General features: G+C 43.8%; 1 protein-coding gene across 1 annotated transcript in view; it reads right to left on the bottom strand.

Moving 5' to 3' along the window:
- Positions 1 to 27,334, bottom strand: part of plxna4 (plexin A4) — a 510,802-nt gene that overhangs the window by 97,202 nt on the left and 386,266 nt on the right. Inside the window, exons 10-12 of the mRNA XM_031815179.1 lie at positions 16,472 to 16,672; positions 8,934 to 9,030; positions 2,302 to 2,492 (exon numbers count right to left, since the gene is read on the bottom strand). Of these exons, the coding sequence (XP_031671039.1) occupies positions 2,302 to 2,492; positions 8,934 to 9,030; positions 16,472 to 16,672 (489 nt within the window). The remainder of the gene's footprint in view (positions 1 to 2,301; positions 2,493 to 8,933; positions 9,031 to 16,471; positions 16,673 to 27,334) is intronic.

The following is a 27,334-nucleotide window of genomic DNA, read 5'->3' as shown; positions in this document are numbered from 1 at the left end:
TCCTCTATCCCTCCATCTCCAATCTCTAACCATGCTCTAACCAATCTCTAACCAATCTCTAACCATGCTGTCCCCCTCCCCAGGCTGGGGATGGAGGGATGCCCTGTGTATCCATCATCTCTCCAGGGGGTGTGAAGAGATAGGGATTCCTCTCCTCCTCATGACTCCACCCTAGCCCCAACTTGCCCTCCCTTTAACCTCCATCTATCCACCACCCATCCATCCATCCACCATCCAGTAGGGTCAGGAGTGTTTATACCACACACACAGGGCTAACCCTGCTGGAGAACAGGAAGAGTTAAACAGGTGTGTGTTCATCTGTTCTGAGGTGAGTGATAAACAGGGTGAATGGGCGCTCTTAGCCTAGCTCACTGGGTTAACCATGTGTGTGACTGATCCCTCAGTAGCAGGCAGATGTGGAGTTCTATCAGCATTGGCAAGTTGTGTGTATAAGCGGACTAACACATTGGGATGAGCAATGAGCAATGAGTAATGACCAATGAGTATTGAGCAATGACCAATGAGTAATTTTATTTTATTTTACCTATATTTTACTAGGCAAGTCAGCTAAGAACAAATTCTTATTTTCAATGACGGCCTAGGAACAGTGGGTTAACTGCCTATTCAGGGGCAGAACGACAGATTTGTACCTTGTCAGCTCGGGGATTCGAACTTGCAACCTTTCGGTTACTAGTCCAACGCTCTAACCACTAGGCTACCCTGCCGCCCAATGCCCAATGATTAATGAGTAATGACCAATGAGTAATGAGTAATGAGCAACGAGTAATGAGTAATGAGTATGGACTAATGAGTAATGACCAATGAGTAATGACCAATGAGTAATGAGTAATGAGTAATGAGTAATGACCAATGCGTAATGAGTAATGAGTAATGACCAAAGAGTAATGACCAATGAGTAATGAGTAATGACCAATGAGTAATGAGTAATGAGTAATGACCAATGAGTAATGAGTAATGACCAATGAGTAATGACCAATGAGTAATGAGTAATGACCAATGTGTAATGAGTACTGAGTACTGAGTACTGAGTATTGAGTATTGAGTATTGAGTATTGAGCAATGAGTATTGAGTATTGAGTAATGCGTAATGAGTATTGAGTAATGAGTATTGAGTATTGAGTAATGAGTAATGAGTATTGAGTAATGAGTATTGAGTAATGAGTAATGAGTAATGAGTAATAAGTATTGAGTATTGAGTAATGAGTATTGAGTAATGACCAATGAGTAATGAGTAATGAGTATTGAGTATTGAGTATTGAGTAATGAGTATCGAGTAATGAGTATTGAGTATTGAGTAATGAGTAATGAGTAATGAGTAATGAGTATTGAGTAATGAGTAATGAGTATTGAGTATTGAGTATTGAGTATTGAGTATTGAGTAATGAGTAATGAGTATTGAATAATGAGTATTGAGTATTGAGTATTGAGTATTGAGTATTGAGTATTGAGTATTGAGTAATGAGTATTGAGTAATGAGTATTGAGTATTGAGTAATGAGTATTGAGTATTGAGTAATGAGTAATGAGTATTGAGTAATGAGTAATGAGTATTGAGTATTGAGTAACGAGTATTGAGTATTGAGTAATGAGTAATGAGTATTGAGTAATGAGTATTGAGTAATGAGTAATGAGTAATGAGTAATGAGTAATGAGTATTGAGTATTGAGTAATGAGTATTGAGTATTGAGTAATGAGTAATGAGTATTGAGTATTGAGTAATGAGTATTGAGTAATGAGTAATGAGTAATGAGTATTGAGTATTGAGTATTGAGTAATGAGTATTGCACATAGCTGTTACTGTTTACTGTCCCTAATTGAAGTCCTGCAGAAAGAAAACTATGATCAAGATGATTCTAATCTTGTCCAAATGAGAGGTGTCTATCAGCTGTCAGAGGGCGACAGTGTGTGTTCTCCCCTGGGCGACAGAGTGTCTTGTGTTCATAACTTATATGTCGACACCATCAGCAGTCACTCTACTGATGTGACAGTGTGTGTCCTCCCCTGGGTGACAGTGTGTGCTCTCCCCTGGGTGACAGTGTGTGCTCTCCCCTGGGTGACAGTGTGTGCTCTGTAGTAATTGCTGGTGTAGTGTGTACAGTACGTGCATGTGTGTGTCATCCCCACTTGTGTGATTCACTTGGTGGGTACTGGTGGTGTGTGTGTGTGTGTGTGTGTGTGTGTGTGTGTGTGTGTGTGTGTGTGTGTGTGTGTGTGTGTGTGTGTGTGTGTGTGTGTGTGTGTGTGTGTGTGTGTGTGTGTGTGTGTGTATCTGCATTCTCACCTGGGTGATGCGTGGGTGGGTACACTTGCTGTTGAGTCCATTGCGCTCCAGCCACTGGCTCTCAGGGTGGGGACAGTGCTGCTTGAGGGTGCAGCGGTTCTCCCCTTTACACCACACACAGCCAAACAGGGGGTCTGCCTTCAGACACAGGCCACAGCTACCCCTCTGGGCATCACACTTGTACAGGTGAACTGATGGGGGAGGGGGGGGGGGCGGGGGTCACAGGGAGAGATCAGGTTAACACATCTCGCACATATACTTGATTTCAATCAGTCAATCAATCACATGCATTTATAAAGCCATTTGTACATCAGAAATTGTAACGAAGTGCTTTACACCCGGCCTACATTTAAAATGATAGCCTTCATGATGTATACTGGTAAATGTGGGTGAGAACTGTTCAGAACCCGTAGATCAATCACAGTCAGCATTTTAGTATTTCCAGAACATGGACAGTATTTTAATCATATTGTGGAAAGCATAATTTGTTGATACTGTATCTCTGTCCCTTGCTCTCTGTCTCAATCCTTCTCTCTTGCTTCTGTCTCACTCCCTCCCACCTCTCTCTCTCTCTTCCTCCCTGGCTTCCTCTCTCTCTCTTCTTATCTCTCGCTCTCTCCTTCTCTCCCTCATTTAGCTCCTGCGACCAGAAGCTTCTTGCCTCTGCTCATCCACTAGTTTAACATTTCATCTCCATGGAAACCGGACAGGTTTTTAATTGCCATTAGATGCTTGTGTGATTTGTCCATCAAATGATGCCTCCAGAGTAGCTTTCTCCCTGGGTAGCTAATGGGAGAGAAGAGGAGGAGGAATTCATCTTTAACTCTCCCTCTCTCTCTCCCCGTCTCTCTCTCAATCTCCCTCTCTCTCTCTCTCCCACTCTCTCTCTCTCCCTCTCTCTCTCTCTCTCTCTCTCTCTCTCTCTCTCTCTCTCTCTCTCTCTCCCTCTCTCTCTCTCCCTCTCTCTCTCCCCTCTCTCTCTCCCCCTCTCTCTCTCCCCCACTCTCTCTCTCTCTCTCTCTCTCTCTCTCTCTCTCTCCCTCTCTCTCTCTCCCTCTCTCTCTCCCCCTCTCTCTCTCCCCCACTCTCTCTCTCCCTCTCTCTCCCCCTCTCTCTCTCTCCCTCTCTCTCTCCCCGTCTGTCCATGGACACAAAATGTTTCTATATATCCATTCAAATGTGAACACAAATGTGAGCGCAAATAAATCTAATTGCAAAGCCAGCGAGGTGCAGTTAATCATTGTCATTGGTGATTCTATTTGTACTGTATGGGTTTAAACCAACTAGTACCATCATGCATGGTTTAGTCCTTGTACATATATAATATACAGTTGTAGTCGGAAGTTTACATACACCTTAGACAAATACATTTCAACTCAGTTTTTCACAATTCCTGACATTTAATCCTAGTAAAAATTCCCTCTTAGGTCAGTTTAGATCACCACTTTATTTTAAGAATGTGAAATGTCAGAATAATAGTAGAGATAATTATTTATTTTTTATTTCTTTCATCACATTCCCAGTGGGTCAGAAGTTTACATACACTCAATTAGTATTTGGTAACATTGCCTTTAAATTTTTTAACTTGGGTCAAACGTTTTGGGTAGCCTTCCACAAGCTTCCCACAATAAGTTGGGTGAATTTTGGCCCATTCCTCCTGGTGTAACTGAGTCAGGTTTGTAGGCCTCCTTGCTCACACAGGCTTTTTCAGTTCTACCCACACATTTTCTATATGATTGAGGTCAGGGCTTTGTGATGGCCACTCCAATACCTTGACTTTGTTGTCCTTAAGCCGTTTTGCCACAACTTTGGAGTATGCTTGGGGTCATTGTCCATTTGGAAGACCCATTTGCAACCAAGCTTTCACTTTCAGACCAATGTCTTGAGATGTTACTTCAATATATCCACATAATTTTCCTACCTCATGATGCCATCTATTTTGTAAAGGGCACCAGTCCCTCCTGCAGCAAAGCAACCCCACAACATGATGCTGCCACCCCCGTGCTTCACGGTTGGGATGGTGTTCTTCAGCTTGCAAGCGTTCCCCTTTTTCCTCCAAATATAATGATGGTCATTATGGCCAAACAGTTCTATGTTTGTTTCATCAGACCGAGAGGACAGTTGCAAACCGTAGTCTGACTTTTTTATGGCGGTTTTGAAGCAGTGGCTTCTTCCTTGCTGAGCGGCCATTCAGGTTATGTCGATATAGGACTCGATTTACTGTGGATATAGATACTTTTGTGCCTGTTTCCTCCAGCATCTTCACAAGGTCCCTTGCTGTTGTTCTGGGATTTATTTGCACTTTTCATACCAAAGTACGTTCATCTCTAGGAGACAGAACGCCTATCAGAAGCTTTTAAAGCCATTACATAATTTTCTGGAATTGTCCCAGCTGTTTAAAGGCACAGTCTAGTGTATGTAAACTTCTAACCCACTGGAATTGTGATACAGTGAATTAAAAGTGAAATAATCTGTCTGTAAACAATTGTTGGAAAAATTACTTGTGTCATGTCCTAACCGACTTGCCAAAACTATAGTTTGTTAACTTCTCTAGGGTAGAGGGCAGCATTTGGAATTTTGGATGAAAAGCGTGCCCAAATTAAACTGCCTTCTACTCAGGCCCAGAAGATAGGATATGCATGTAATTGGTAGATTTGGATAGAAAACACTCTAAAGTTTACAAAACTGTTAAAAAAGTGTCTGTGAGTATAACAGAACTGATTTGGCTGGTGAAAACCAGAGAAAAATCCATTCAGGAAGTAAGATTTTTTTGTAGTAGTTTTCTATTCAATGCCATTACAGTATCCATTGACTTAGGACTCAAAATGCAGTTCCTATGCCTTCCACTAGATGTCAACAGTCTTTAGAAATTGTTTCAGGCTTGTATTCTGAAAAATGAGGGAGTAAGAGCAGTCTGAATGAGTGGACCCTGCCTTGTCACAGAGCTTTTCCATGCGCCTGCCTGAGAGAGTGCCTTTCTTGTTTACCTTTTATATTGACAACGTTATTGTCCGGTTGAAATATTATAGATTATTTAGGCTAAAAACAACCTGAGGATCGTTTGACATGTTTCTATGAACTTTACGGATATCATTTTGATTTTTTGTCTGCCTGTTGTGACAGCGTTTGAGCCTGTGGATTACTGAAGAAAACCCTGCAACAAAACGGAGGTTTTTGGATATAAAGAGAGACTTTATCGAACAAAAGGAACATTTATTAAACAAGGACGTAGGCAATTACTAGGATCCTACCACGCTGTACACATCATTGTGTTTCTCAATTAAATTGAAGGTGTCGCCTATGTCATTGTGTGGGACAATGTCAGGTTCCAACATGCAGAGATGGTTCAGGCAGGGTTTCGGGCCCATCCCCGATTCGTGACCATATATCAGCCCCCATGCTCTCCTTTCAACCCTAATGAGGATATTTTGTTGAGCATGGAGACGGGCGATCACCATCCCCATAAGTGTGCCACCCTCCTTATGGCCCTGGATGAGGCATGCAGATTAGAGGTCGACCGATTAATCGGAATGGCTGATTAATTAGGGCCGATTTCAAGTTTTCATAACAATTGGAAATAGGTATTTTTGGACACTGATTTGGCCCCTTTATTTAATCTTTATTTAACTAGGCAAGGCAGTTAAGAACACATTCTTATTTTCAATGACGACCTAGGAACAGTGGGTTAACTGCCTTGTTCAGGGGCAGAATGATAGAGTTTTACCTTGTCAGCTCGGGCGATTCAATCTTGCAACCTTACAGTTAACTAGTCCAACGCTCTAACCACCTGCCTCTCGTTGCACTCCACGAGGAGACTGCCTGTTACGCAAATGCAGTAAGCCAAGGTAAGTTGCTAGCTAGCATTAAACTTATCTTATAAAAAACAATCAATCAAAATCACTAGTTAACTACACATTGTTGATGATATTACTAGTTTATCTAGCGTGTCCTGCGTTGCATATAAACGATGCGGTGCATATCGTTGCTCCAATGTGTACCTAACCATAAACATCAATGCCATTCTTAAAATCAATGCACAGAAGTCTATATATTTAAACCTGCATATTTAGCTCAAATAAATCCAAGTTAACAGGCAATATTAACAAGGTGAAATTGTGTCACTTCTCTTGCGTTCATTGCACGCAGAGTCAGTGTATATGCAACAGTTTGGGCCACCTAATTTGCCATAATTGTACGTAATTATGACATAATATTGAAGGTTGTGCAATGTAACAGGAATATTTAGACTTATGGATGCCACCCGTTAGATAAAATACGGAACGGTTCCGTATTTCACTGAAAGAATAAACGTCTTGTTTTCGAGATGATAGTTTCCGGATTCGACCATATTAATGACCTCATATTTCTGTGTGTTATCATGTTATAACTAAGTCTATGATTTGATAGAGCAGTCTGACTGAGCGGTGGTAGGCAGCAGCAGGCTTGTAAGCATTCATGCAAACAGTGCTCTTCGCAATGCTTCAAGCATTGCGCTGTTTATTACTTCAAGCCTATCAACTCCCGAGATTAGGCTGGTGTAACCGATGTGAAATGGTTAGCTAGTTAGCGGGGTGCGCGCTAATAGCGTTTCAAACGTTACTCGCTCTGAAACTTGGAGTAGTTGTTCCCCTTGCTCTGCATGGTTAACGCTGCTTCGAGGGTGGCTGTTGTCGTTGTGTTCCTGGTTCGAGTCCAGGTAGGAGTGAGGAGAGGGACGGAAGCTATACTGTTACACTGGCAATACTAAAGTGCCTATAAGAACATCCAATAGTCAAATGTTAATGAAATACAAATGGTATAGAGAGAAATAGTCCTATAATTCCTATAATAACTAAAACCTAAAACTTCTTACCTGGGAATATGGAAGACTCATGTTAAAAGGGACCACCAGCTTTCATTTTTTCTCATGTTCTGAGCAAGGAACTTCAACGTTAGCTTTCTTACATGGCACATATTGCACTTTTACTTTCTGCATGATTTATTTGTGGCTAAATTGATTTTATTTATGTATTATATTAAGTTAAAATAAGTGTTCATTCAGTATTGTTGTAATTGTCATTATTACAAATAAATAAATACAAATCGGCCAATTAATCGGTATCGACTTTTTTTGGTTCTCCAATAATCGGTATCAGTATCAGCGTTGAAAAATCATAATCGGTCGACCTCTAATGCAGATACATCATCGCAGACCAATGTCAGGCTTGGAATCATCAGGCCAAAAGGTATTTCCCGCAGTGCATGAACAATGAGGACATTCACTGTGATGTGGATGAGAATTTATGGCCAAATGCTCAAAAGGGAAAGGGAACAAGACAGGCTTGATGCAAATTATTGCATGCTAAATGTTATGTTTTATTTTCATTCATTTAATTGAATGCTCTCATTACATTTCACAATCAACTTATATTTTGAATCAATGGTTGTGTGGTGAGAGCTGTTCACAATCCAAATGAATGCACACTGACAGGTTTTGAATGAAAGACTGGCTGCTTTACAAGTTTGACGAGTTTTGTACTAAGAGTTGTGAAAATAGTACCAATGTGATAACAAAAGACTGTATTAACCAGATAGATTACTAGATAGATAGATAGATAGATAGCACCACAGAGGAAGTTGTGAAGCTAACAAGCACCACAGAGGAAGGCGTGAAGCTAACAAGCACCACAGAGGAAGGCGTGAAGCTAACAAGCACCACAGAGGAAGGCGTGAAGCTAACAAGCACCACAGAGGAAGTTGTGAAGCTAACAGGCACCACAGGGGAGACGAGAGATAGTGAGAGAGAGGGAAAGAGAGAGGGAGGGAGAGAGAAAGGAGAGATGGGGAGAGAGAGAGGGGGGGAGAGAGAGAGACAGAGAGAGGGAAAGTAAAGAGATGGGACTGGAGAGATGGAAAAAGGCAAGAGGACGTGGCGAGACGACCGGTGTGAAGCTAACGAGGTGAACAGAAGGAGGGAAAAGGGAGGAGGAGAGAGAGAGAAAGAGAAGGAGAGAGAGAAACAGAGAGAGAAACACAGAGAGAGGATAGGAGGAGAGAGAGAGAAAGGAGAGAGGGAGCGAGAGAGAGAGGGGAAGAGAGAGACAGGGAGAGGGAAAGAGATGGCGACTGGAGAGATGGCACGATGGGAAAAGGGAAGAGGACGTGGCGAGACGAGTGGTGTGAAGCTAACGAGGTGAACAGAAGGAGGGAAAAGGGAGGAAGAGCGAGAGAGAGAGAGGGAGAGCAGAGGGAAATTAGGTGTGAGAGATGGAGAGTAAGGGAGAGAAAGAGGGAGATTAGGTGTGAGAGATGGAGAGTAAGGGAGAGAAAGAGGGAGATTAGGTGTGAGAGATGGAGAGTAAGGGAGAGAAAGAGGGAGATGAGAGAGAGGGAGAGCAGTGGGAAATTAGGTGTGAGAGATGGAGAGTAAGGGAGAGAAAGAGGGAGATGAGAGAATAGGCAAAGTTATAACCAGACGCCGCCGCCCACCGCAGCAAAGTAATGCCACTTCTGTGTCTGTGCCGGTGTCAGGGGGATGGATACCGCCGCAACTGCCCGCCTGTTGCCATGGAGACCGGCTACACAGGCAACGGCGGTGATCGGGTGGGGTGTGTGTGGATGTGGGTGTGTGGGTGTGAGGGGTGGGTCCTGACCTTTATTTTCGGCAGGGTTGTCGATGCTGAAGTCTCCGTTCCAGATGACCGTCAGGTCCACAGGGAGGCTGCTCATCTCCATCCCATCATATGAGTACTGTTGTCGCCATGGGGACCCAGAGAGGGGGAGATGGGGGGGTGAGATGGAGAGAACAGGGAGCGAGAGAAAGGGAGAGAGAGAGAGCACCAGAGAGAAAGAGAGAGGGGGGGTAGAGAAAGGGGGAGAGAGAGAGAGCACCAGAGAGAAGGAGAGAGGGGGGGGGGGGGTAGAGTAAAAGGCATTTGTAGAGCAGAAGTACTGTAAACACTCAAGCCAGGTAGAGGACATCTTCACAGACAACTACGTATCAAAGCTAGTCAGAGTGTTTGAGAGTGTTTGAGACACTCCCATTCAACAGTAGCATATCATATTAGCATATCATTCAGCATAGAAACCCTTTCATTGGGAGTCTTTCATTTCATACCAACCATTGTTCCAGAACTGAATTACACATAATAGTATTGCTGAGGGAAGCTGGAATTTAGAGAGGGCATTTAAACTCATCAAGGCTCTGTGCACATGTACAATGAGAGACATATCCTTGGGCATGGAGGACTGGTTCCAGACAGTGTACTGTAGGTACTAGCTCAATAGTACTGATAACTAGAAATGAGGAACCTGTATTGAGATTCTACAGTCTATGGCTCTCCAGACAGACCTGAGATAGAGTTGTGCATCTTCTCACTTTCACAAATAACTTCAAATATGTCTCTGACCAACTCTCTCGCTATCTCTGTCCGAATGATCCTGGAGGCACTCCGCACTGCCAAAGCTGACTCTCTCCTCTTTTCTTATCCTCCTAGATGTATCCTCTGCCTTCAACACCGTGAACCATCAGATCCTCCTCTCCAGCCTCTCAGGGCTGGGTGTCTTAGGCTCTGCACACTCTTGGATTGCATCCTAGTTGGCAGGCCGCTCCTACCAGGTGATGAGGATCTGCACCACATACTCTCACTACTCACTACTGGTGTCCCCCAGGGCATAGTTCTAGGCCCTCTCCTCTTCTCTCTATAGCTCAAGTCACTGGGCTCTGTCATATCATCATATGGTCTCTTCTATCATTGCTATGCGGATGACACTCAACTACTTTTCTCCTTCCCCCCTTCTTCACCCAGGTGGTGACACGCATCCCTGCGTGCCTGACAGATATCTCAGCTTGGATGTCGGCCCACCACCTCAAGCTCCACTTCGACAAGACAGAGCTTCTCTTCAGCCCACGGAAGGCCTCTCCCCTCCAAGACTTCTCCATCATGGTTGACATCTCCACGGTGTCCCCCTCCCAGAGTGCAAAGAACCTTGGCATGACCCTGGACAACACCGTGGCATTCACTGCAAACACCAAAGTAGTGACTCGCTCCTGCAGGTCATGCTCCTCAACATCTGTAGAGTACGAGCCTACCTCACAGAGTACGAGTCATCTCCCGCCTGCATCTCCCGCATCTCCTACCACAACTGTTGGCTTTGCTCTCCGCTTGTGCCATCAAACCCCTGCAATTTATCCAGAATACTGCAGCCTGCCTGGTGTTCAAACTTCCCATGTTCTCCCACGTCTCCCCGCCTCTCAGTGGTTCTCCACTGGCTTCCAGTCGAAGCTCACATCCATTACAAGACCAGCAGCAAGAGCAACTGCCCCTCCCTACCGATATATATATATATATATATATATATATATTTTGTGAACTAACACGCGCACTTGACTTTGTTTATATCTACTGTGATACACTACATGACTGAAAGTATGTGGACATCTGCTCGTCGAACATCTCATTCCAAAATCATGGGCATTAATATGGATATGGTCCCTCCTTTACTGCTATAACAGCCTCCACTCTTCCTGGAAGGCTTTCCACTAGATGTTGGAACATTGCTGTGGGGACTTGCTTCCATTCAGCCACAATAACATTAGTGAGATCGGGCACTGATGTTGGGCGAGTAGGTCTGGCTAGCAGTCAGCGTTCCAATTCATTACAGAGATGATCGATGGGGTTGAGGTTAGGGCTCTGTGCAGGCCAGTCAAATTCTTCCACAGCGATCTCGACAAACCATTTCCGTATGGACCTCGCTTTGTGCAAGGGGGCATTGTCATGCTGAAACAGGAAAGGGCCTTCCCCAAACATCTCCTCAACCAAGATGGCATAGCAGTTCAGACGTCTTTTGTCCTCATCTTGTCGTGTCCTGTATATATATATATTTACAACTTTTTTCACATACATTTAATTTTTATTTTCCATCAACTCATCTTCAAAACACTCTCCTGCAACCCGCCTCACCAATTTATATTTATAAAAAAGTATTATTTACCTCAAATCTGTAATCCTCCAAAAAGCTAGCCAGAAACTCCAAGAAGCTAGCCTGAAACTAGCCAGAAGCTAGCCAGGAGCTAGCCAGAAGCTAGCCCAGAAGCTAATCCAGAAGCTAGTTCAGAAGCTAGTTAGCTTCTTTACTGGCAAATCGTTAGTATTCAGCTAACCACGGTTTGTGGTCATCAGCTATCCTTTAGCTCGAAAATCTATCGCCAGTTTTGTACAGCGCGGCTCGGAACGGAACATACCGGACCAATTTTTCTCTCCATGTCCCTGGATTTCAACTGCTCTCTGAACATTCATACCCGGATCTCACAGCTAGCTAGCTGCTATCCGTGTGACTATCGGCTTTCGTCGATTCCGGAGCAAACATCAATCACTCCTGGGCTGCAGTCACCTATCCGGACCCATTTTACTGCCTACGCGGAGCCCCACCGGGCCTTCACAACTGGACTGCCGACGTTATCTACCCGAAGGAGATCCGGCTGGCTCCTCCGTCGCGACGTTACCTGAACGCCCATCTGCGGCCTGCTAACCGTTAGCTGTCTTACCGGCTGCTATCTGAATAGACAATCGGACAATTTATTTATTTTTTATTATTATTACGTTTTCTTCTTGGGCCTCTATAACTATATCTATTGTTTTTATTTTTGTTGTTGTTGTGTGATTTGGATTAATCCCCACACGGAACCCCACTAATCTACTGACGGAACGCAAGAGGTGGCTAACAACAGACCTCCATCCTATGCTAGCTTGCTACCGATGGCCTGGCTAGCTGTCTAAATCACCGTGACCCCCAACCAACCTCTCCACTCACTGGACCCCTTGATCACTCGACTAAGCATGCCTCTCCTTAATGTCAATATGTCTTGTCCATTGCTGTTCTGGTTAGTGTTTATTGGCTTATTTCACTGTAGAGCCTCTAGTCCTGCTCACTATGCCTTATCCAACCTATTAGTTCCACCACCCACACATGCAATGACATCTCCTGGTTTCAATGATGTTTCTAGAGACAATATCTCTCTCTTCATCACTCAATACCTAGGTTTACCTCCACTGTATTCACATCCTACCATACCTTTGTCTGTACATTATACCTTGATGCTATTTTATCGCCCCCAGAAACCTCCTTTTACTCTCTGTTCCAGACGTTCTAGACGACCAATTCTCATAGCTTTTAGCCGCACCCTTATTCTACTCCTCCTATGTTCCTCTGGCGATGTAGAGGTGAATCCAGGCCCTGCAGTGCCTAGCTCCACTCCTATTCCCCAGGCGCTCTCTTTTGACGACTTCTGTAACCGTAATAGCCTTGGTTTCATGCATGTTAACATTAGGAGCCTCCTCCCTAAGTTTGTTCTATTCACTGCTTTAGCACACTCTGAACAACCCGGATGTTCTAGCTGTGTCTGAATCCTGGCTTAGGAAGACCACCAAAAATTCAGAAATTTTAATTCCAAACTACAACATTTTCAGACAAGATAGAACTGCCAAAGGGGGCGGTGTTGCAATCTACTGCAAAGATAGCCTGCAGAGTTCTGTCCTACTATCCAGGTCTGTACCCAAACAATTTGAACTTCTACTTTTAAAAATCCACCTCTCTAAAAACAAGTCTCTCACCGTTGCCGCCTGCTATAGACCACCCTCTGCCCCCAGCTGTGCTCTGGACACCCTCATAGATATCATCCTAACCAACTTCCCCTCTAAATACACCTCTGCTGTCTTCAACCAAGATCTCAGCGATCACTGCCTCATTGCCTGCATCCGTAATGGGTCAGCGGTCAAACGACCTCCACTCATCACTGTAAAACGCTCCCTGAAACACTTCAGCGAGCAGGCCTTTCTAATCGACCTGGCCGGGGTATCCTGGAAGGATATTGATCTCATCCCGTCAGTAGAGGATGCCTGGATATTTTTTTTAAATGCCTTCCTAACCATCTTAAATAAACATGCCCCATTCAAGAAATTTAGAACCAGGAACAGATATAGCCCGTGGTTCTCCCCAGACCTGACTGCCCTTAACCAACACAAAAACATCCTATGGCGTTCTGCATTAGCATCGAACAGCCCCCGTGATATGCAGCTGTTCAGGGAAGCTAGAAACCATTATACACAGGCAGATAGAAAAGCCAAGGCTAGCTTTTTCAAGCAGAAATTTGCTTCCTGCAACACTAACTCAAAACAGTTCTGGGACACTGTAAAGTCCATGGAGAATAAGAACACCTCCTCCCAGCTGCCCACTGCACTGAAGATAGGAAATACTGTCACCACTGATAAATCCACCATAATTGAGAATTTCAATAAGCATTTTTCTACGGCTGGCCATGCTTTCCACCTGGCTACTCCTACCCCGGTCAACAGCACTGCACCCCCAACAGCAACTCGCCCAAGCCTTCCCCATTTCTCCTTCTCCCAAATCCATTCAGCTGATGTTCTGAAAGAGCTGCAAAATCTGGACCCCTACAAATCAGCCGGGCTGATTTGCTGAAATTGTTGCCACCCCTATTACTAGCCTGTTCAACCTCTCTTTCGTGTCGTATGAGATTCCCAAAGATTGGAAAGCAGCTGCGGTCATCCCCCTCTTCAAAGGGGGGGGACACTCTTGACCCAAACTGCTACAGACCTATATCTATCCTACCATGCCTTTCTAAGGTCTTCGAAAGCCAAGTCAACAAACAGATTACCGACCATTTCGAATCTCACCATACCTTCTCTGCTATGCAATCTGGTTTCAGAGCTGGTCATGGGTGCACCTCAGCCATGCTCAAGGTCCTAAACGATATCTTAACCGTCATCGATAGGAAACATTACTGTGCAGCCGTATTCATTGATCTGGCCAAGGCTTTCGACTCTGTCAATCACCACATCCTCATCGGCAGACTCGACAGCCTTGGTTTCTCAAATGATTGCCTCGCCTGGTTCACCAACTACTTCTCTGATAGAGTTCAGTGTGTCAAATCGGAGGGTCTGCTATCCGGACCTCTGGCAGTCTCTATGGGGGTGCCACAGGGTTCAATTCTTGGACCGACTCTCTTCTCTGTATACATCAATGAGGTCGCTCTTGCTGCTGGTGAGTCTCTGATTCACCTCTACGCAGACGACACCGTTCTGTATACTTCCGGCCCTTCTTTGGACACTGTGTTAACAACCCTCCAGGCAAGCTTCAATGCCATACAACTCTCCTTCCGTGGCCTCCAATTGCTCTTAAATACAAGTAAAACTAAATGCATGCTCTTCAACCGATCGCTACCTGCACCTACCCGCCTGTCCAACATCACTACTCTGGACGGCTCTGACTTAGAATACGTGGACAACTACAAATACTTAGGTGTCTGGTTAGACTGTAAACTCTCCTTCCAGACCCATATCAAACATCTCCAATCCAAAGTTAAATCTAGAATTGGCTTCCTATTTCGCAACAAAGCATCCTTCACTCATGCTGCCAAACATACCCTTGTAAAACTGACCATCCTACCAATCCTCGACTTTGGCGATGTCATTTACAAAATAGCCTCCAATACCCTACTCAACAAATTGGATGCAGTCTATCACAGTGCAATCCGTTTTGTCACCAAAGCCCCATATACTACCCACCATTGCGACCTGTACGCTCTCGTTGGCTGGCCCTCGCTTCATACTCGTCTCCAAACCCACTGGCTCCATGTCATCTACAAGACCCTGCTAGGTAAAGTCCCCCCTTATCTCAGCTCGCTGGTCACCATAGCATCTCTAACCTGTAGCACACGCTCCAGCAGGTATATCTCTCTAGTCACCCCCAAAACCAATTCTTTCTTTGGCCGCCTCTCCTTCCAGTTCTCTGCTGCCAATGACTGGAACGAACTACAAAAATCTCTGAAACTGGAAACACTTATCTCCCTCACTAGCTTTAAGCACCAACTGTCAGAGCAGCTCACAGATAGCACCTGTACATAGCCCACCTATAATTTAGCCCAAACAACTACCTCTTTCCCAACTGTATTTAATTTATTTATTTATTTTGCTCCTTTGCACCCCATTATTTTTATTTCTACCTTGCACATTCTTCCATTGCAAAACTACCATTCCAGTGTTTTACTTGCTATATTGTATTTACTTTGCCACCATGGCCTTTTTTGCCTTTACCTCCCTTCTCACCTCTTTTGCTCACATTGTATATAGACTTGTTTATACTGTATTATTGACTGTATGTTTGTTTTACTCCATGTGTAACTCTGTGTCGTTGTATCTGTCGAACTGCTTTGCTTTATCTTGGCCAGGTCGCAATTGTAAATGAGAACTTGTTCTCAACTTGCCTACCTGGTTAAATAAAGGTAAAATAAAAATAAATAAATAAAAACTGTTGCCACAAAGTTGGAAGCACAAATTAGTCTAGAATGTCATTATATGTTGTAGCATAAAAATTTCCCTTCACTGGATCTAAAACAGCCCCAGACAATTTTTTACAGTTGGCACTATGCATTCCAACAGATAGCGTTCTCCTGGCGTCCGCCAAATCTATATTAATCCTTCGGACTGGCAGATGGTGAAGTGTGATTCATGCTCGGCCATGAAAACCCATTTCATGAAGCTCCCGACGAACAGTTCTTGTGCTGATGTTGCTTCCAGAGGCAGTTTGGAACTCGGGAGTGAGTGTTGCAACCGAGGACAGACGATTTTTACTCGCTACGCATTTCAGCACTCGGCCGTCCCGTTCTGTGAGCTTGTGTGGCCTACCACTTTGTGGCTGAGCTGCTCCTAGACGTTTCCACTTCACAATAACAGCACAGCAACTGATTTGTTGGAAAGGTGGCATCCTATGACGGTGTCACGTTGAAAGTCACTGAGCTCTTCAGTAAGGCCATTCTACTGCCAATGTTTGTCTATGGAGATTGCATGCTTGTGTGCTTGATTGTATACACCTGTCAGCAACAGGTCTGGCTGAAATATCAAAATTCACTCATTTGAAGGGGTGTCCACATACTTTTGTATATTCTGTGCATGTGGGTGTACCACCTAGCTTTAAGATGATTGCACTAACTGTATGTCGCTTAGTGACTAAAAGGGCAAAGCAAATATCAAATACATTCCTTCCAACATGCCTTATATCCACAATTTACATTGATTGTGTACAACTAAACATACACATACATAAACTTCCCTATCCATCCCGTTTACACCCCGTTTACACCCCAAAACACACCATCACCCCCTATACTCACCGAGGTGTTCTGGCACTGAACACAGCTGCTGTTGAAGCGGAGCGCGGGCACCCGCTGCTCCACGCCCTGGATGGTGAGCAGACACTCATAGCCCCGCTGTCCTGACTGTGGCTGGGGAAGGTTCTTGGCCCGCAGGGTGATGGGCTTCACCACGTTGACCGGCACCAGGATGCGCTCGGTGGGCAGCAGCTGGGGACACTCCTGTAAAAGCCACAGGGAGAGCTGGTCAGGAGGACCAAAACGACAGGAGCCAGACGTCAACAGTGTGTTACTCCCAATACACACTTGTTTCACACTGTGGATTTGGCATAGTTTACTTTACTCGTGGTTGTCGAGAGAGAAAACGTTAACAAGAAGTATTGACTATGTTATGATATTTTGGGTTATACTTTGAAGTCAACATCATACTGTAGGGCCATTCTAAGACAACAGTGAAGCTACGTCCGAGTAGAGTTCAACCCTGTAGAAATACCCTACAGGCCCAAGTCACGCCTCACATCCACAAGGTTAATACAGACACCATATCTAACCGTGAAACAACATTATAAATGGTAGGAATTATGAATGTGTTTTGGCGACTATGGTTGGGTGTGGTTGGGTAGTTATATCTGGTAGGGTTAGTGTTGGTTGTCTCTAGTGGTTGGGTAGTTATATCTGGTAGAGTTAGTGTTGGTTACCTCTAGTGGTTGGGTAGTTATAGCCGGTAGAGTTAGTGTTGGTTACCTCTGGTGGTTGGGTAGTTATAGCCGGTAGAGTTAGTGTTGGTTGTCTCTAGTGGTTGGGTAGTTATATCTGGTAGAGTTAGTGTTGGTTACCTCTAGTGGTTGGGTAGTTATATCTGGTAGAGTTAGTGTTGGTTACCTCTAGTGGTTGGGTAGTTATAGCTGGTAGAGTTAGTGTTGGTTACCTCTAGTGGTTGGGTAGTTATATCTGGTAGAGTTAGTGTTGGTTACCTCTAGTGGTTGGGTAGTTATAGCTGGTAGAGTTAGTGTTGGTTGTCTCTAGTGGTTGGGTAGTTATAGCTGGTAGAGTTAGTGTTGGTTATAGCCCTTAACAAGGTATGAATGGCATGTGAGTTGGAGTGGGCCAATCATACCAACGATAGGATATCGATAGGAGGTCAAGAGAGCAGTGCATTATTATTACACTGACTTGTAAATGAACAGTGTCAGTGACATGATATAAATAGGGCCGTGCGTTTCCATTTACACAACAACAGAGGTTCAATGAAAGATGCTTCTGCTTTGATGAGAAAAGACAAAGCAAGAGAGGCAGAGACAGACAGAGAGAGAGGGAGAGAGAGAGAGAGGCAGAGACAGACAGAGAGAGATGGAGGGAGAGAGGCAGAGAGAGAGAGGGAGAGATGGAGAGAGAGAGGCAGAGAGAGAGAGAGAGAGAGAGAGAGGGAGTAATGGAGAGAGAGAGAGAGAGAGAGCGAGAGAGAGAGAGAGAGAGAGAGAGAGAGAGAGCATGTTCAGCTCACTTGGCAATTGGGTGTCTAAAATGAACATCCTATCAACTCAGGTGAATGGCTGAGTAAAATTAGTCAGTTGCTGATGGAGATGAGAGGAGAGAATGGAGACAGAGAGACAGAGTGTCCTGATGAAGTTGTGTCAGTGTCGTTGTGTAGAGTCTACAGTGCTGATGAAGTTGTGTCTGTGTAGTTATATCTGTGTAGTTATATCTGGTAGGTGCTGATGAAGTTCTGTGCCTGTGTGTTGATGGGTAGAGTCTACAGTGCTGATGAAGTTCTATGCCTGTGTGTCAATGGGTAGAGTCTACAGTGCTGATGAAGTTCTGTGCCTGTGTGTTGATGGGTAGAGTCTACAGTGCTGATGAAGTTCTGTGCCTGTGTGTTGATGGGTAGAGTCTACAGTGCTGTGCATAAATACAACTCCCATCTCCTGGTGAGACAATTTTACTTTGTTAAACTGTGGGCTCAGATAAAGAAAGAGAGGAACAGAGTGAGAACACTGGGAGAGATAGAATGAGAGAGAGAGAATGAGGCAGAGATAATAAGAGATATTATATGGAGAGATTGAGAGGAGAAGAATATGGCAGACAGAGAGAAAAAACTAATAGAGAGAGAGACAGAGAAAGAGAGATAGAGAGAAAGAGAGAGAGACAGAGAAAGAGAGATAGAGAGAAAGAGAGAGAGACAGAGAAAGAGAGATAGAGAGAAAGAGAGAGAGACAGAGAAAGAGAGAGAGACAGAGAAAGAGAGAGAGGGAGAGAAAGAGAGAGACAGAGAGAGACATAGAAAGAGAGAGAGCGAAAGAAAGAGAGAGAGACAGAGAAAGAGAGAGAGACAGAGAAGAGAGAGAGAAAGCGAGAGAGACAGAGAGGAAGAAAAGAAGGGGAGAGCAGATAAGGTGTCCTCTCATTCCTGGAGTTGAGAAGTGAAGCGGAGCCGCCACGTTGCCCGATAACACTTGTTTGAAGTTCATTAAAAAACACTTGATTGGGGTACACTGAATGACTGGCTGGCTTGCATATAAAACACTTCATGACACTATTCAAAAAGTCATTATAGATAAATTACAGAGTGGCACAAATAATGTTTGCTTTACAAAACTGAGGAGATATGAATCATTTCTGTTGAAAATGGAGGAGCCCTATTTTCTGATAAGTCTGGATGGCACGCTATGTCATATACACTATAGTGCACTATACATAGAGAATACGGTGTCATTTCAGACAGAAACAAGGTGAACTGGAGGGTACGATCAGTTGTGAAGTGTCTGACATCATTTGTGATATCATTTTGAATGAATCACAGAAGTAAGTTGACTGTCCAAGCGAAACAATTGTGGATTTATACAATGTACATAAAGTCTTTGTCTGTATTCCTGTTATGATTTCACAATAACATTACCGAGAGCTTTTAAAACATCCAATGGAAAGTGACTTCACACCTAGTCAATAACACGGAGAGCTTTTAAAACATCCAATGGAAAGTGACTTCACACCTAGTCAATAACACGGAGAGCTTTTAAAACATCCAATGGAAAGTGACTTCACACCTAGTCAATAACACGGAGAGCTTTCAAAACATCCAATGGAAAGTGACTTCACCTAGTCAATAACACGGAGAGCTTGAAAACATGATTTCATCCAATGTAAAGTTAGAGTGTAGAAGTACTAACTTGTCAGGATGAGGATGATGTGATCATCACACCTCACCACAAATCACATCACACCACAAACCACACCAGACCACAAATCACACCTCACCACAAATCACACCAGAACACAAATCACACCAGAACACAAATCACACCTCACCACAAATCACACCAAACCAGAAATCAAACCACAACACAAATCACACCTCAACACAAATCACACCATAAATCACAACTCACCACAAATCACACCTCACCACAAATCGCACCTCACCAAAGATCACACCACACCACAAATGACACCTCACCACAAATCACAACTCACCACAAATCACACCACACCACAAATCACACCTCACCACAAATCACACCTCACCACAAATCACACAAGACCACAAATCACACCTCACCACAAATCACACATCACCACAAATCACACCACACCACAAATCACACCTCACCACAAATCACACCACACCACAAATCACACCTCACCACAAATCACACCTCACCACAAATCAACACCTCAAATCACACCTCACCACAAATCACACCTAACCACAAATCACACCACAAATAACACCTCACCACAAATAACACCTCACCACAAATCACACCACACCACAAATCACACCACACCACAAATCACACCTCACCACAAATCACACCTCACCACAAATCACACCTCACCACAAATCACACCTCACCACAAATCACACCTCACCACAAATCACACCACACCACAAATCACACCTCACCACAAATCACACCACACCACAAATCACACCTCACCACAAATCACACCTCACCACAAATCACACCACACCACAAATCACACCTCACCACAAATCACACCTCACCACAAATCACACCTCACCATAAATCACACCTCACCACAAATTACACCACACCACAAATCACACCACACCACAAATCACACCTCACCTCACCACAAATCACACCACACGACAAATCACACCTCACCACAACTCACACCACACCACAAATCACACCTCACCACAAATCACACCAGAACACAAATCACACCTCACCACAAATCACACCTCACCACAAATCACACCACACCACAAATCACACCTCACCACAAATCACACCAGAACACAAATCACACCTCACCACAAATCACACCAGAACACAAATCACACCTCACCACAAATCACACCACAAATCACACCAGAAAACACACCGCACCACAAATCATACATCACCACAAATCAAACCACAACACAAATCACACCTCAACACAAATCACATCATAAATCACAACCTCACCACAAATCACACCTCACCAAAGATCACACCACACCACAAATGACACCTCACCACAAATCACAACTCACCACAAATAACACCTCACCACAAATCACACCTCACCACAAATGTATTTTATTTTACCTTTATTTTACCAGGCAAGTAAGTTAAGAACAAATTCTTATTTTCAATGACGGCCTAGGAACAGTGAGTTAACTGCCTGTTCAGGGGAAGAACGACAGATTTGTACCTTGTCAGCTTGGGGATTTAAACTTGCAACCTTCCGGTTACTAGTCCAACGCTCTAACCACCAGGCTACCCAAATAACACCTTGCCACAAATAACACCTCACCACAAATCACACCACAGTCTAAAGTTAAAGTAGCTCTCAGAAAGCCCTAAACACACACACACACACACACACACACACACACACACACACACACACACACACACACACACACACACACACACACACACACACACACACACACACACACACACACAGACACTAACCGCTGCCTTAGAATACTATTACACGAAGTGATAAACGTCACTAATCACAGGCATACAACGTCTCTGGCATCATCTGTCAATCTGACATGAGCAATGCCCATGACAGACTTAGAATTTTAGATTTCACTCTGTGCTCAGCCCACCCCACCCCCCAACCCACCTTTCAAGAACACCATCCACATATTTTCCACTTACAGCTGCACCTACACACACACACATACATACTGTCACGACTCCCACCGGCGGTGGCTCCCCTGCCTGTTTGGGCGGCGCTCGGCGGTCGTCGTCGACGGGCTACTAGCCGCCACCGATCCCTTTTTCCTTTTCTGTTCGTTTGGTCTCATTAGTTGCACCTGTCTCTTATTTTGTTTCTTGATTCATGTCTATTTAAGCCTGTTAGGCCCGCCTGTTGTTGGGCGGGATTGTTTTCTGTTAGTCAGGGTGTGTGTGTTTGTGTTCCTGTCCGTTTGTGCCCTGTGTTGGGTCGGACTACTTTTCTGTCTATTTATCGCCTGTTGTTTTGGCCGTTTGGGAATCCAAATAAAGACGGTTTCCCCAGTATCCTCTGCTCTCTGCTCTCTGCCCTCTGCTCTCTGCCCTCTGCTCTCTGCCCTCTGCTCTCTGCTCTCTGCCCTCTGCTCTCTGCTCTCTGCCCTCTGCCATCTGCCCTCTGCTCTCTGCCCTCTGCTCTCTGCCCTCTGCTCTCTGCTCTCTGCCCTCTGCTCTCTGCCCTCTGCTCTCTGCCCTCTGCTCTCTGCCCTCTGCCCAATGCTCTCTGCACTCACCATTCCAGGCGACACATACTTGACCAAAAACCTCTTCTTCATTACAGTTAACCACAACAGCGGTGACATCATCGCTGCAATCACCCCCACCCCCCCCCACTCCTCTTGTTTCTCTCTGAGGGTCCGGCCTGGTGTGACCCCCCCCCCCCCCCCCGCCCAGTAAATCCCCCTGCCCCCTGGAGTGAGCATGTCATCACCTCAATAACCCCCCAACACCAACACCCATCACTCAAGGTGTACTCGAGGCCAAGTGCCTCTCAGTGGGCTTGATGACACCTGTCATATATCCCGGCTTGGATCCCAGCCTCAGATTTATAACGCCATTAAGCTGATATAATGTGTACGTGTTTATTCCCCCCTCCCCCGCTCCCAGTGATAAATAATGATGAGGACAAAAATAAACTGCCCCCCACCCTCTCCTTTGCTTGTCTCCCACACTTACAGCGACTCACACACACACACACACACACACACACATACACACACACACACACACACAAGCGAGCACAGGAAGACAGGCAGATACATATACACTGGCACACACACACACCCCCTCTCCGCTGCTTTGCGTGTGGGTGTTCCCAGGCCCCTCCTATATCCTCTCCTGTCACCCTGGCTGTGTGATGTGTTGAGAGATGCTCAGTAGGCAGCTGTTGGCAGCTTTCTGTGGAGAGTGACTGACTCCAAGCAGAACAACAGAATAACTGAAGGGGCTCTTAATATGGAGTCTTCAGAGACGCCATTCTGTTCTGCAAGAGCTGTTTTTGTCAGGACAGGCTATTAAGACCTTACAGAGGAAGGAAGGAGAGGGAGAGAAAGACCTGAAATTAACCTTTCTATTGTTGATCACCTAGCCTCACCCCTCAGCCAATCACTGAAGAGGATCAGAGAGGAGGGAAGGGGGTGGCACTTCAAGGTACATCACTCTGCCTTGGGTACAGAGGAGAGATACTGAATGCCCCCTTCACCTAGTCTCTCTCTCTCTCTCTCTCTCTCTCACACACACACACACACACACACACACACACACACACACACACACACACACACACACACACACACACACACACACACACACACACCACACACACACACACACACACACACACACACACACACACACACAGTGACTTTCCCATCAATCAATCAGACACTCCCTGACATAGCTACATTTCCCACCGAACAGCAGTGCACCTGGGAAGCAATGCCTTATGAAGACACTGTGTTGTCATCACACTGTATCTCAGTGTTCAGTAAAAATCCTCTCTGTCATTCTCTCGCTCTCTCCCTTCTCTCTGTCTCTCTCCCCCTCTTTCCTCCCTCTCTCTACTGAGAGATTTCTAATCCCTGGGACCCACTTAGAATGGATAATTAGCAGCATGGGTGAGTTGTAGAGGAGAGAGAGAGAGAATGACAGAGGGAGAGAGCAGGACACAGAGTGGGAAAAGGCGTGGAGTAGAATGTGGAAACTATTGGCAGAGGCTGCAGTGATCTGGCAGAGACGGAGAGAAAAAGTGACAGAGTGAGGGGTGAGAGAGAAAAGAATGAGAGAGAGAGAGATTGTGTGTGTGTGTGTGTGTGGTGTGTGTGTGTGTGTGTGTGGAGGTGAGGAGAATCTTTAGCTCCCTGTCAGACTGAGACACACAGACCTGGTGGGCGATTAGCCAGGCCTCCCTCCAACAGGCTTTTGTTTCATCCTCCACCTCACAGCCCTGCGCAAAGTCTCTCTCTCTCTCTCTCTCGTTCTCCCCCTTCCTCCATCCCTCTCCCCTCCCTCCCTTCCTCACACTCCCATCATTCTTCTCCATCTCTCTTCCTGGCTCCCTCCCTCCCTCCCTCACACTCCATTCCTTCTTCTCCATCTCTGTCCCTGGCTCTCTCTAGGTGTCTCTATCTCCCTCCCCCTCCCTCCTCCCTCCCTTACACTCCCATCCTCTTCTCCATCTCTCTCCCTGGCTTTTTCTGTGTCTCCCTCCCTCCCCTGGCTCTTTCTAGGTGTCTCCCTCCCTCCCTCTCTCTCCCTGGCTCTGTCTCTGCTCGTTCTGGAGCCAAGTCTCTGTTTCAGTGCTATTTGATACTATTCTCCCTGCCATTCATCCTGACAATATCGGTCAGTCCCCTTGTTCTTTTGTTTGAGCTTTTCGTATTTAACATGTGTTAATATCCCCACGCCACTTTTTGTATTTAACATGTGTTAATATCCCCACGTCACTTTTAGTATTTAACATGTGTTAATATCCCCACGTCACTTTTAGTATTTAACATGTGTTAATATCCCCACGTCACTTTTAACATGTGTTAATATCCCCACATCACTTTTAACATGTGTTAATATCCCCACGTCACTTTTAGTATTTAACATGTGTTAATATCCCCACGTCACTTTTAACATGTGTTAATATCCCCACGTCACTTTTAGTATTTAACATGTGTTAATATCCCCACGTCACTTTTAACATGTGTTAATATCCCCACGTCACTTTTAGTATTTAACATGTGTTAATATCCCCACGTCACTTTTAGTATTTAACATGTGTTAATATCCCCACGTCACTTTTAGTATTTAACATGTGTTAATATCCCCACGTCACTTTTAACATGTGTTAATATCCCCACGTCACTTTTAGTATTTAACATGTGTTAATATCCCCACTTCACTTTTAGTATTTAACATGTGTTAATATCCCCACGTCACTTTTAGTATATAACATGTGTTAATATCCCCACGTCACTTTTAGTATTTAACATGTGTTAATCTCCCCACGTCACTTTTAACATGTGTTAATATCCCCACGTCACTTTTAGTATTTAACATGTGTTAATATCCCCACGTCACTTTTAACATGTGTTAATATCCCCACGTCACTTTTAACATGTGTTAATATCCCCACGTCACTTTTAGTATTTAACATGTGTTAATATCCCCACGTCACTTTTAGTATTTAACATGTGTTAATATCCCCACGTCACTTTTAGTATTTAACATGTGTTAATATCCCCACGTCACTTTTAACATGTGTTATTATCCCCACGTCACTTTTAACATGTGTTAATATCCCCACGTCACTTTTAACATGTGTTAATATCCCCACGTCACTTTTAACATGTGTTAATATCCCCACGTCACTTTTAGTATTTAACATGTGTTAATAGCCCCACGTCACTTTTAGTATTTAACATGTGTTAATATCCCCACGTCACTTTTAGTATTTAACATGTGTTAATATCCCCACGTCACTTTTAGTATTTAACATGTGTTAATATCCCCACGTCACTTTTAACATGTGTTAATATCCCCACGTCACTTTTAGTATTTAACATGTGTTAATATCCCCACGTCACTTTTAACATGTGTTAATATCCCCACGTCACTTTTAGTATTTAACATGTGTTAATATCCCCACGTCACTTTTAACATGTGTTAATATCCCCACGTCACTTTTAGTATTTAACATGTGTTAATATCCCCACGTCACTTTTAGTATTTAACATGTGTTAATATCCCCACGTCACTTTTAGTATTTAACATGTGTTAATATCCCCATGTCACTTTAGTATTTAACATGTGTTAATATCCCCACGTCACTTTTAGTATTTAACATGTGTTAATATCCCCACGTCACTTTTAGTATTTAACATGTGTTAATATCCCCATGTCACTTTTAGTATTTAACATGTGTTAATATCCCCATGTCACTTTAGTATTTAACATGTGTTAATATCCCCACGTCACTTTTAGTATTTAACATGTGTTAATATCCCCACGTCACTTTTAGTATTTAACATGTGTTAATATCCCCACGTCACTTTTAGTATTTAACATGTGTTAATATCCCCACGTCACTTTTAACATGTGTTAATATCCCCACGTCACTTTTAGTATTTAACATGTGTTAATATCCCCATGTCACTTTAGTATTTAACATGTGTTAATATCCCCACTTCACTTTTAGTATTTACATGTGTTAATATCCCCACGTCACTTTTAGTATTTAACATGTGTTAATATCCCCATGTCACTTTTAGTATTTAACATGTGTTAATATCCCCACGTCACTTTTAGTATTTAACATGTGTTAATATCCCCACGTCACTTTTAACATGTGTTAATATCCCCACGTCACTTTTAGTATTTAACATGTGTTAATATCCCCACGTCACTTTTAACATGTGTTAATATCCCCACGTCACTTTTAGTATTTAACATGTGTTAATATCCCCACGTCACTTTTAACATGTGTTAATATCCCCACGTCACTTTTAGTATTTAACATGTGTTAATATCCCCACGTCACTTTTAGTATTTAACATGTGTTAATATCCCCACGTCACTTTTAGTATTTAACATGTGTTAATATCCCCATGTCACTTTAGTATTTAACATGTGTTAATATCCCCACGTCACTTTTAGTATTTAACATGTGTTAATATCCCCACGTCACTTTTAGTATTTAACATGTGTTAATATCCCCATGTCACTTTTAGTATTTAACATGTGTTAATATCCCCATGTCACTTTAGTATTTAACATGTGTTAATATCCCCACGTCACTTTTAGTATTTAACATGTGTTAATATCCCCACGTCACTTTTAGTATTTAACATGTGTTAATATCCCCACGTCACTTTTAGTATTTAACATGTGTTAATATCCCCACGTCACTTTTAACATGTGTTAATATCCCCACGTCACTTTTAGTATTTAACATGTGTTAATATCCCCATGTCACTTTAGTATTTAACATGTGTTAATATCCCCATGTCACTTTAGTATTTAACATGTGTTAATATCCCCACGTCACTTTTAGTATTTAACATGTGTTAATATCCCCACGTCACTTTTAGTATTTAACATGTGTTAATATCCCCACTTCACTTTTAGTATTTAACATGTGTTAATATCCCCATGTCACTTTAGTATTTAACATGTGTTAATATCCCCACGTCACTTTTAGTATTTAACATGTGTTAATATCCCCACGTCACTTTTAGTATTTAACATGTGTTAATATCCCCACGTCACTTTTAGTATTTAACATGTGTTAATATCCCCATGTCACTTTTAGTATTTAACATGTGTTAATATCCCCATGTCACTTTAGTATTTAACATGTGTTAATATCCCCATGTCACTTTTAACATGTGTTAATATCCCCACGTCACTT

This window comes from Oncorhynchus kisutch, unplaced genomic scaffold (genome assembly GCF_002021735.2).
Source record: "Oncorhynchus kisutch isolate 150728-3 unplaced genomic scaffold, Okis_V2 Okis09a-Okis19a_hom, whole genome shotgun sequence".
Taxonomy (NCBI): Eukaryota; Metazoa; Chordata; class Actinopteri; order Salmoniformes; family Salmonidae; genus Oncorhynchus; species Oncorhynchus kisutch.
The sequence above is the reverse complement of the archived record's forward strand: the minus strand, read 5'-3'. Positions and strand labels throughout refer to the sequence as shown.